At 43.5% G+C, this 12,079-nt stretch overlaps 1 protein-coding gene across 1 annotated transcript in view; it reads right to left on the minus strand.

Annotated features, from left to right (window-relative positions):
• Positions 1 to 12,079, minus strand: part of LOC122908285 (SH3 domain-binding glutamic acid-rich protein-like) — a 48,986-nt gene that overhangs the window by 622 nt on the left and 36,285 nt on the right. The window contains exon 6 of the mRNA XM_044250912.1: positions 2,280 to 2,421. Within this exon, the coding sequence (XP_044106847.1) occupies positions 2,314 to 2,421 (108 nt within the window). The 3' untranslated portion in view covers positions 2,280 to 2,313. The remainder of the gene's footprint in view (positions 1 to 2,279; positions 2,422 to 12,079) is intronic.

Consider the following 12,079-nt stretch of genomic DNA (forward strand, 5'->3'; position numbering starts at 1 on the left):
AATGCAAGGAAAGGAAAGGAAAATCTTTTCATGGAAAACTAGACCAGGTGGACATACCTTCTCTGTACTAACACATATCAAACACCTTAAGGAGACATTGACTAATGTCTCTGATTACAGTTTCCCACTGATATTTCAGAAGAATGCAGAGGACGAATCAACGAGCTTAGTCCTGGGGAGGGAAGCCTTAATGGTCCACCCCTCAGCTGGAGGACAGTGTTGAGTAGCAGCCCTTGGAGAACTGTTTCATACTAAAGTTCATTTCTCCTGGGCCTTAATTAAGCATCAATTTCAGACACAGGAAATGAGAATTCCTTCATCGTTCCATTCATTGTTGTGCCTGGTTTCTCCACTTTCTCCCTAAAGTCAAATCTCTTCCAATAAAAAGCCCCATGAGTGAAGAGATGGGTCCGCGACGGATGCTGCAGGGGGCCTGCCCAGTGGCACGCATGACCGCGTCATGCTGGATTCGGCAGGATGCTGAGTCTCTCGGGAGTCGGAGGTAGGACTTGGGGGGGCGTCCCAGACCCTCCTTCAGCATCAGGCACTCTGACCTCACAACACACCGCTATGGACGGATTCCAAACAAGGGAATCCGTGAAACAGGCAAATGCGCTTGCGCGCCGCAGCTGTGCTTGCCCTTTTTTTTTTTCTTTTTCTTCTTTGAATCAGCCTACAGAAAGCCATCTGGCTTCAAGAGAGATAGTCTGAGCTGTGGCGCTTCACATTTGATGTGTACTTTTAATTACCACAGTAAAATTGCATAATTTTAAAAGAACCTTGTAAGCACAGTGAATAGAAATGGATTTAAACTTACAAGTTTTCACTTTGGGGGGCTTTTTGGTATAAGAATAAATAGTCAGGATATTTCCCTTCCCCAGCATTCTTCAGATAGAATTTCTAAAAGTAAACTTGCTCATTTTCTTTCTTTCAAGAAATATTTTCTCAGCCCATTCATTAGAAGTAAGACCAGTGACACCGGTAAGATCAACAACAGGCTTCTCAACGGTAACAACAGAAGAAAATGTTTACATTTTCTTAAATAAAAGAAATGGGATTATTTCCAAAATGACAACCATTAGGCCTTCAAGGGGAGGTCTGTGTGTCCAGAAAGAAACCACCTGGGAAATATCAAATGCTGGGCCAGATTTGGTTTGAAATTTCCATGATCTGATAACCACGGGCTACTCTCACCAGCTCCAAGATTTCCTAAAAATATATGAATTTTTTTTCATTCGTCTTGATTTTATTGTCATAGATTTCTGTTGGTGAAATTTTTTATATTAACTTTTTATGTATAAGCATAAGAACAGCAAGGGGGGAGATGCACACTAATCGAATTGGTCCTTGGTATACAGGTTGGCCCTGTCCCTGAGCTAATATTGACAAAGCACCAGGGATTTCTTTTTCCTCCTCCCGCTGAGGCTTTGCCCACCCTTCATGCCACAGGCTCCGAGACGCACTGCAGACCTTTACTGAACACCTGCTCTGTGCTTCAGCCCCTCCCTCCTTCTCTCCTCCCTCAGCCCCCTGATGTCTGCAGCCCCCAGATCTGCCTCACATGTTTCCGTGGAGACAAGGAGACCAAATAAATTTCTACTAAGGAAACGGGAAGAATTGTTCTAACTTAAATTTTAAACCCTTCCAGCATCAGAGCACATTTTAGACCTCACTGCCCAGAGAATAAACTGCTGCCACAAATCTGTTCATAAGATTAAATGATATTAATAAGAACATAACACTTGCCTTGGTATTTGCCAAGTGTCTGGAATAGCCAGATATTTCTGTAGCGTCACTGATCTTGACTTATTTTCACACAGACGGTCTTATCTATGTAGCCCACGGTATTTGAGCATTTCTTCTAGGTCCTCAGTACCCACTATCATTAGATAGTCTCATCATCTCATTAATATATTTACACAATTCCCACCAGACTGTTGAGAATTACCTGGCTATCCTACATCGTCGTAAGTTTTAAAATTACAAAGCAGCAAGCGTCCTTGTCGAAGACACCTAAAGTGATTTTCACGCGTTGCGCGAGGTTTCCACGCGGGCCTTCTGGTGGGCATCTGATCAGTGAGATTCCTCCCGCTCCCTGTCCGGCAGCAGTGCTTCCCTCTCAACAACAGCCTGCGCTGAGATTGTTCCAGGCTGTCGTTTTACGACCATGAACCCTGACTGCCACTCCCCGGTAGCTCGGTGAGTGTCTGGGCTGGGACGAGTCCGTGTACTAGAACGCCAGTAACAGAGCACTCTCCAGGCCAGGACTACGGGCTTACCTGGAAAAGCTGAAGAAGTCAAGCATGAAGAGGCCTAAGAATCTTCTCCTTCTTCCTCTCCGGCCTCTTCTCCTTTCTCAGCTTCCTCAGCTTCCTCTTCCTCTGCTTCCCCTTCTGCTCCGTCTTCCGTTACTTCTCCCGTCTTATTTAAACAAAAATTTCATTATTTGTGAGAAAGGTCACAGATACACTGAGGAAAGAAATGGAAACTCTCACACTAGAGATGAAGGCGTCCCACATCCCCACCCAACACAGACACATCCATTACACACACAATATACACAACACACATCACATGCACAATACACAACACCTCATACACACAACACACACAATATACATCTCACACACTATATACACAACACATCACACACAATACATACACACATCACACACACAACACACATCACACTCGCAACAAGCACATGCACCGAACACATACATAGTATACACAGCATGCATCACACACACTAAAAAACGCATACACCTATCACACACGCAACACACACATCACATACAATACACGTATCACATATATCACACACATAACACACGCAACATACCACACACACAACATCACACACAGTACACACACACACACAGGCCCCACAATTTGGAATGGTATTGCAGAGCACTACATTAATTCTAATGGGTATTCATGATTTCTCTTAAGCATATAGTCTTTACTCATATTAACAGACTACTGCCATCAAATTACTTTAAAAATTTAGAAGTCTATTAGAAGAATAAAATACAAAAGGAATCTCAGCGAATAGAATTCTATCACAAAAGATGAAGCTTTTAAGTGTTTAAGTCGGATATAGTTTGTTATAGGATTTTTTCAAGCCAAAGTCATCAGCAAACCTATGACACATAAGGTGAAATTACTTCCAAATTAATAGTACCTCCTATCTTTATATATAAAAATGGGATTTTTAAAAATGGAATCTTATCTAACAACAAATAAAATAATTATTGGAAAGATGTAATTTACAGATAATTTTAAAAATCATAGCATAGAATAGGCTAGAAATAACCTTTAGATCTAGGAAAAAAGATTAATTTGACAAAATGACATTAAAACTAATGGAAGCAGATCAATACTGACCACCTTCTCGCCCCCAAGAACCGTACACAAAATTCATGAATGAAAGTAGATTACAAAAGCGTATTCATCAAGACTTATGTGTGTGTGTGTGTGTGTGTGTGTAACTAGTGGCTACCTCTGGTTAATGGGGCTGTAAACTATTTTTGTCTTCTTCTTTAATCTGTACTTTCTAAATTTTTATGAAGTCATGAACTATTTCTGGGGTGCCTGGATGGCTCAGTCAACTGAGCATGTGACTCTTGGTTTCAGCTCAATTCATGATCTCAGTGTCGTGAGATCAAGCCTCAAATATGACCGTACTGGCTGTGGAGCCTGGTTAAGATTCTTTCCCTTTCCTTCTGCTTCTCCCTGCTCATCTAAAAATAAATAAATAATTTTTTTTAAAGATCATGAACTATTTATTTGTTTTAAAGGATTTTATTCACCTATATATTTTAGAGAGCAAGAGAGGGAGAGCAGGTGCACGCACATAAGCAGGGGGAGGGGGAGGGGGAGGGAGAAGAACAAGCAGATTCTGCCCCAAGCACAGAGCCCTGTACAGGGCTCAACCTCATGACCCTGAGATCATGCCCTGAGCAGAAATCAAGAGGCTGATGGTCAACTGAATGAGCCACCCGGGCACCCTGATCATGAACTATTTCTAATTTTAAAAAGCAACAATAGATTTTTTTTTAGGGGAATTTCTTTTGACCTTCCAGACCCTCTTTAATGTTGATGACTTTCATCCACAAAGGACTTGATGAGACACTGAGATAATACGTTTGGTGATTTTTGATAAATTATTCTCCCTACCCTTGAGTTCTCATCTTGATTGAGCTCTTTGATTAGCATTTTCAAACACTCATCAAAAAACATCCATTCACAATATTCCAAAAACTCTGGGTTACAGTGAGAGTCACTGAATGTCAGCTCACATGAGGAACTGGGATACGAGGGAAAATCTGAGAACGTCCCTTCAGACCTGCCCTCAGAATCCACTAACATTCTCTCAGCTGATTCCACTACACACAGACATGATTCCATCCCTGCGAGGGTTTAAATTTAAAACTCCTCAACACCAGGTAACAGGCCACAGACTCAACAAGCAAGAATCTCAATCTGCCTCTTTTGGACACGTAGCACATCGGCAGCAATATATAAAAATCACATGCCGACCTTGCAGGGCTAAATTAATGAAATTATCATTAAATGCCTTATAATGAAGTCCCTCCCCCAGTGCCAATGAGGAAGCAAACCAAAATTTCTCAAAAAAGAGAAATATCCTTCCTGGAAGCTTTCACAATTAAGAATTAGAACATTTCAACAAGCAGGAAAAGAATGGTAAAGAAGAGGGGTCATCTGTAAAAAGGTTAAGCCGAGTTACAGACCTCCTTGGGTCTGGGGTCTCTTTCCCCCTTCTCATTTCCTGCAACTCATTTCAATCACTGAAAGAAAATTAAGGTGCTGTTTGAGTTTTTTTTTACTAAACACAAGTTCTTAATATAAAACAAACATTATTGTCTTTGAAATTAGATGGACCTTTTATGAGGAGTTTTTGAAATTGGCTTCCCCCTGCCAATACCTCAGGTTACCTAGAACTTATATTCTCATCCAGTGATTCTGAGTTGATGGGGCGTGAGAAACACCTGAAGAGCTTGCTAACCCGTAGTTTGCTGGGCTGCACCTCAGAGATTCTGATTCAAGAGATCTGGGGCCAGGCCTGAAAATGTGCATTAGCAGAGGTTCCCAGGTGAGGCTGCTGCTGCTCTGGGGACCCCACTTTGAGAACCTCCACTGCATTTCTATTCCCTCCCTTGAATCATGCTGATTGATGGCCAGAGCACAGTGAGCACTCACAAGGAGCAGGTTTGGCATTCATCTTCCAGGGAGGGTATGTTTCTTCCCACACTTGTGCATGTAAGTTAGAGTCATATTACATCATTACATCATTTAAATAAATAATTACATCATTTAAATAAATATCATGGAAACCAATGAAATAGGAGCATGAAAGGCTTTTTTTTCTACATGAACTTAACAAAATGCTTTAGAAAGACCCAGTACTTGTAAGTCACCTTAAAAACTCATCATCAGGGACGCCTGGGTGGCTCAGTTGGTTAAGCAGCTGCCTTCAGCTCAGGTCATGATCCCAGCATCCTGGGATCGAGTCCCACATCAGGCTCCTTGCTTGGCAAGGGGCCTGCTTCTCCCTCTGCCTCTGCCTGCCTCTCTGTCTGCCTGTGCTCGCTCTCGCTCCCTCTCTCTCTCTCTCTGACAAATAAATAAATAAATAAAAACTCATCATGAAATGAGGTGCCAAAAATTGGGATACCCAGGGAGGTCTCACGAGACCCCGACAGATTACACACCTGGCTGACTTTGTAGGCATCTTTAAATTTCTGCTCTAGGGACGCCTGGGTGGCTCAGTTGGTTGGATGACTGCCTTCGGCTCAGGGCGTGATCCTGGAGTCCCGGGATCGAGTCCCGCATCAGGCTCCCAGCTCCATGGGGAGTCTGCTTCGCTCTCTGACCTTCTCCTCGCTCGTGCTCTCTCTCACTGTCTCTCTCTCTCAAATAAATAAATAAAATCTTTAAAAAAAATAAATAAATTTCTGCTCTATTTTAAAGAAGCCAAAACTAATTTTCTACACAGAAAAAGTAGTTACGTTTGTGTTAGAAAGACAAAGGGTGACTCTAATCATTGAACTCTTGTTTAAAGAAATAGTCTTTGTCCTGCATCAAAAACACTAACAGTAAGTATACGTGTGTATATTTCAAATTGGGGTGAAAATTCTAGGCTTCTATGTGTTTACAACTTAGCACTTGAAGTGACTTCTTCAACTGGTCAAACCACCTTCAGTTCCAAACACAGGATGTGAGGTCCTCCCTGGTACCTGGGAATGCTGGTTATTATTTAAGTATACAATCTACAAGCAAACTTATCAGCCAAACCAATAATAGGTTATATTACATTACAGAGGATAAACCTTACTTCCTTAAATGTGTCTTCAATAGCTTTAATGCTATTTTTTAGTTGGGTTTTTGTTTTGTTTTATTTATTTTTTCTTTTGTTGGTGTTGGTTTTAAGTAGGCTGCACGCCCAGCATGGGGCTTGTACTTACAATCCTGAGATCAAGACCTGAGCTGAGATCAAGAGTCAGAGGCTTTCCTGACTGAGCCACCCAGGAGCACCTCTAGTTTTTCTCTTATTGCTGTAATTGTGCTTTTAAATATTATAGCTTCGGTACTCTTAATTTCTGAATACTTATTTTGTGTGATTCTTAATCTTCTGTCTCTGTGACACTTGATTCTCTTCTATTTAAGTTCTTCTTATTCTACCTTTATTCATAGAAGGCATTTCTTTTTTTTTTTTTTTAGATTTTATTTATTTATTTGACAGAGAGAGATACAAGTAGGCAGAGAGGCAGGCAGAGAGAGAGAGGAAGGGAAGCAGGCTCCCTGCTGAGCAGAGAGCCCGATGCGGGACTCGATCCCAGGACCCTGAGATCATGACCTGAGCCGAAGGCAGCGGTTAACCCACTGAGCCACCCAGGCGCCCCATAGAAGGCATTTCTTTTTTAAATTCTCTATCTTATTGAATGCATATGTTTCCTTTACATCCTTAATTTTAAGTCTTTTTATAATCCTTTTCCTTCTTGTCAGTGGGTGTTTTCTCTTGTGGGCGTAGGAGGGTGGCTGAGAGGAAGGCTCTGCCCCAACAGGAACTCAGAGGCTCTTGCTCTGCAAGCTCTTGCCCCCTTCAATCCTGGCCTCCTAAAGGAAGACAGACTCTCAACCTCAGTTCTATCAGACCACTAAAGGCATGCTGGCCCAAGCCCTACAGGGCCTCACTCACCAGTCACGGGAGGCAGGCTCCTGGCGACTCTACGGCTCACAAGTGGACGAGAACCACTGCTCTAATATAACCTCCAGGTTGGGGGAGGGCATGTTAGAAATTCTTCCCAAATTAGTCACGCTCTCCCTGGATGGATTCCCACTGGAGCCATGTTATGATTTCCTAATGTCGCGTATCTTCCAGACACATCATGACAAGCTGTGTGTGTGAATTTTCATGATACACAGCTATCTTTGACGCGATATTACATGCTATCTTGACATCTAGTAAAATCTGGAAGGCCGGAAATGGCCAAAGATTAGGTCTCCTACCCAAGCAGCCTGCTTTACCAAGGACCCAGGCACCACCGTGCCTGCCTTTCCCCTGGAATTATTCCAACAAGCCAATCACAGGGCACACTCAGCCCTCTTGATACCACGAAGCCTGCCTCCCACCCCTCCAACTGTTCCCACTGTCCCAAGGGCACCCCCGGGCCCCTGCACTGTGGTGATGTCCTCATCCCTTGGGCTTAGAGAATATGTCATAAACTGCCGTAAATCTCATCTGCCCCATCTCAGGGGCTGTGTGTTGGCCATCCCCATGACCATCGGAAGGCATCCTTCCCCTAACAGTGAGGTGCATAGGAGGCATTCAAAACAACACGGCTAAGCACCATGCAAGCTGCATTAACTGTGCACACTGGGCAGTAAGGTGGAGGGGAAGAACGGTAGCATGACCTGGTCCAGCCCCGCAGGCTCCACAGGCAACACCTCCACCAGGGGAACTCCAGCTAGGGGCCCCATCACACCCTATTTCCCCATCCACCTCTCTTTGATACATTTATCTCTGGCTTGCTATAGCTCCCTTCTCTGCAAGCTAAAGGAGGATTTTCAGGGATGTAGGATGCACCAGCTTCTTTGTGTCATGAAGAACAGAAAGAATGTGGCTACAGCCACAATTCTTTGACCTAAAAGATGATTTTATTAAGCTTCACTGTTAAATATGCTACTGCACCTGTTGTCACCGTCCCTCCATTTCTTCCATAGGTCCATAAGTAGAAATTTTTAAAAATACATGAATTCATATAAGTTTTAAGTTGAATCTAAAAACTAAACAAACAGGGGCACCTGGTTGCCTTAGTCAGTTGAGCAGCTGACTCTTAATTTCGGCTCAGGTCACGATCTCCGGGTCGTGGGATCAAGCCCTGTGTCGCGCTCTGCATGCTAATCCTGAGTCTGTTTGAGATTCTCTCTCTCCCTCTGCCCTTCCCCCCCTCATACTCTCTTTCCCCTCTCTCTCTATCTAAAATAAATAAAATCTTTACAAATGTATTTAAAAATTAAACTGTGATACATTTCATCAAAAAGAAAGACATTAATGCATTGATAAAATATATAAACAGCAAAGACATGATAACTAAGTGATGCCTACTTATTTTATGTATAACACATAAGGGCTTGAAGCCCTTAGAATGGAGATTACAGATATTTTTTCCCCACTCTTACTCCTAAGAAAACATAATTCATTAGTAATATTGCCTAGTTATGTGTTTAATTCTGTCTATATCCAGAGAACATGGGAGATCTGTAGCTATCTAGGAAAAATCAGACCATACATGCAAACAATTAGAAAATTAAAACAAAACTGTGTCTTTTCTGAATTTACGTCCCTGTAACTGTGTCTTTGGTTCAGTTTTGAACCAGTAAATAAAAGTAGTCAAAAACTTAATCCTCCACCAAAATAAAATAATAACATTTCTGAAACATTTAGTATTTAAACACTGATTTCTGGTTAAAGAAAGAAATGTGCAAGGTAGAAGAGAGTGAGGCCATCCCAACTTCAAACAGGTCTGCACTGTACCAGCCCACTGGAATTTCGGTTTGCCTGGATCAAAGTAGTAGGACCAGGCTATATCTCCTACAAATGTAAGGAAACAAGAATTTTTCTAGCCCTTCCTAAAATGGCTATGATAAAACTTCCTATGATAAGTATCTGTGGGGCCAGTATATTAGAATTACTTTAATTATAAGTGGAGGGAGAAGTCCCCAAAAATTCCTCATGCCTTACAACTCGGGCAGTGAGCTTATGGAATCTTGCACTGGAAGAGTTGAAAGCAATCTCACATTCCCATAGCCTCTCACTCCATTCCTCCTTTGGACAGACGAGGTCACCAAGGCCAGAGAGAGAGTTAAATAATTTGCCAAAGGTCAGAGGATAAGTAAGCAACACAATCAGGATTGACTTTGAGGCTCCTGGTCCCTGACTCCGTGTCCTTCCTACCTACCTACCATGCTATGTCTCCACATCAGGAACAGAAAAGGCAAAATCATGGAAGGCAGGTGATAAGAACCCACCACTTCCCCCATTGCAGCCCCATGTTCTTGGCCAGCTCTGGAAGCATACTCTCAGATTTCTGAGGTTGGCAGAGAAAATACAGAACCTGAAAGACTGCTTCAGCTGTCCAGATCAAGTCAGCCCCACAGGTCTGCCCAGCATGGGGAATCTCCAAAATAATCCTTACACCGCTGGCAACACCCCAAGTGTCAGTGCTAAGATAATGTCCAAGAAAAGAGAGGCCCACTCTTGTTGGTTTCTCAGCCATGTGTTGAGTGTACCTCTCTAGGACTGCCAGTTCAGCCCGCGCTTGGGCCCTCCCTTCCATGACCGCCAGCTTCTCTCACGGGGCACAGCACCCTAGTCTTCCTTATCTCTGACCCGTTCTCTACACCATGGTGAGGGATGTTGTCCCAGGACACAACACACCTTACCGTGTTTCCCTCGTATTGAAAATTTTTCATCTTTTCAAGAAACTTCCATCCATTATCCTCAGGATGGCTGGAAGACCCTCACAATTGGGCCCCTGCTTACCCCCCACCCTGCCATGTCCCTCGCCACTCCTTATTTAAGCCATATGGACCACGTGCTACTTTCTCACATTGGCCACCTTCTATGACACTGCTTAAAACGACACCTTCAAGGAAGACATTCCTAACCCATAAGACTGAGTTATGGGATCCCTTCATCTGTTCCCATGACCATCATTTATCTGTCTCCCTGACTGGTCTGTGTACTCCTTTGGGCATAGCCTGTATCTTTATTCATTTTTGGATCTCCAGGATCCAGCCCTGTCTGGAACCAAGGTGTAAGCTCAATAAATGTGCTTAGTGACCAGATAAAGGAACAAATACTCTGCTAACAACTGTTCAGACCTCTAAAAACATTAATTTCTCTTTTATCCACATGATATCAAATTAAAATGTGCAACAGAAAATTATCAGCTATGGAGAATTTCACATTTTTCTAAATTCAATTATCTATATGAACTGCATTCAGCTGAACCAAATGCACTAACAAGACACACGCTGCTAAAAATGGGGTTATCCTTAGCGCAAGGCTGGAGGACGGAAGGGGGTCCCACAGGAATCAGTGCAAGCCAGAGCTTTGACAGTTACCCAGCAGCAATCAACATGGGACCAAGGACTCCCTACCACTATCTGAATTGACCTTAATTTCTGAAAAGAGACATTAAATGGGGAAAGTAATTGCCCAGAGTATTTATAGAATTACTTAGCCACCAAAAAAATCAAGAATGCTTTGAAGAACCCAGGATGTGACCATCACCAGCTCTCCTAGAACATAAGCACTGGGGAGCTGGGATGCTGTCGTTTTCATTGCTCTGTCCCCAGTCCCCAGAATCCTGCCTGGCAGGCAGCAGCACAAGCTGTCAATAAAATATTGAATGGATGTACTTATATTTGCTACTTCTGCCTCTAATCCCTCATAGGAGGAGGGGGATATATTATGGAAATAGAACTTAAACTCCCATCCTTAGCTCACAGAATTATAAAACATCAGAATTGGCAGAACCTTAGAAGTCATCCATATTCAATGCCTGAGATGGACCTTTATGATTGGCAAATAATTATACCAGCAAAAATGTTTTGTTTTGTGAAATCATTATAATCACATGGTCAGTTGAGCTAAGCTCTTGCAAATCTTAGGATAGGCTATGCATCATTCAACTGACAAAGCCACAGCTTAAAATCATTTTACCTTGTTGCTCCTATAATAAAGATAGTCAGGGAAAGCCTCCGCAAGTGGAAAGTCTTAGAACCTTTTCCGGCAGCTATCCTGGTTGGGAACTTGGCCAGCGAGCCAGGCCACAGAGGCGGCAAGCAGCCAGGATGAGGGACAGGTGTCAGCTCTGGTGAGTGTCAGGCAGTGGCTGGTTAGGACAGGTGGCTGGTGTGGAAGGAAACCGAGGGCCAGCCCAGAGTGACCTGAGGAGGGCAAGTGGTCTCCGAGTGGCTGAAAGTCTCAGGGACAAAGGCAGAGTTCTCTCCATCTCCCGGCACTGCAGGGAGGACCTCAAAGGCCTAAACCTATCTCTGCCCCTCAAGAAATCAACTCTCCTCAGGACTTGTTTTGGAGGAAGCCGAGTGGGCTTTACAAGCCATAATCATGTAGTCAGGCAAGCCAAGGTCTTAAGAGATTTTGGAGAGGACCACTGAGTTGGCAAGAAGCACAACTTAAAATAATTGTTACGTCAGTGGAAACCCAACGCAAAGGTGAAGCAGCTACAACATGTCCAGGCTCCCATGAAGTTCTCACAAGGCCCCCGGTCCGCAGCCCCCTCCTCAGAGTGCACCCTGCAGCTGAGGTGACCTTCCACTTCCTTCTCTTCCTTCTCAGGTGCCACACACAGCTCGCCCCTCCTCCCTAGCTCCCTGTCCCTCCTGGGTCAGCAGGGAAGGCGACCACAAAGTCCCCTCTCTATTGGGGTCTGGAGCAACAGAGGAGATCTTCTCAGGCATGAATGAACAGTCTTCCCAGTGTTCACCGTCTTGCATCCCAAATGCCCCCAACCCCCCAGCATGT

The sequence above is a fragment of the Neovison vison genome, chromosome 6 (genome assembly GCF_020171115.1).
Source record: "Neovison vison isolate M4711 chromosome 6, ASM_NN_V1, whole genome shotgun sequence".
Lineage (NCBI taxonomy): Eukaryota > Metazoa > Chordata > Mammalia > Carnivora > Mustelidae > Neogale > Neogale vison.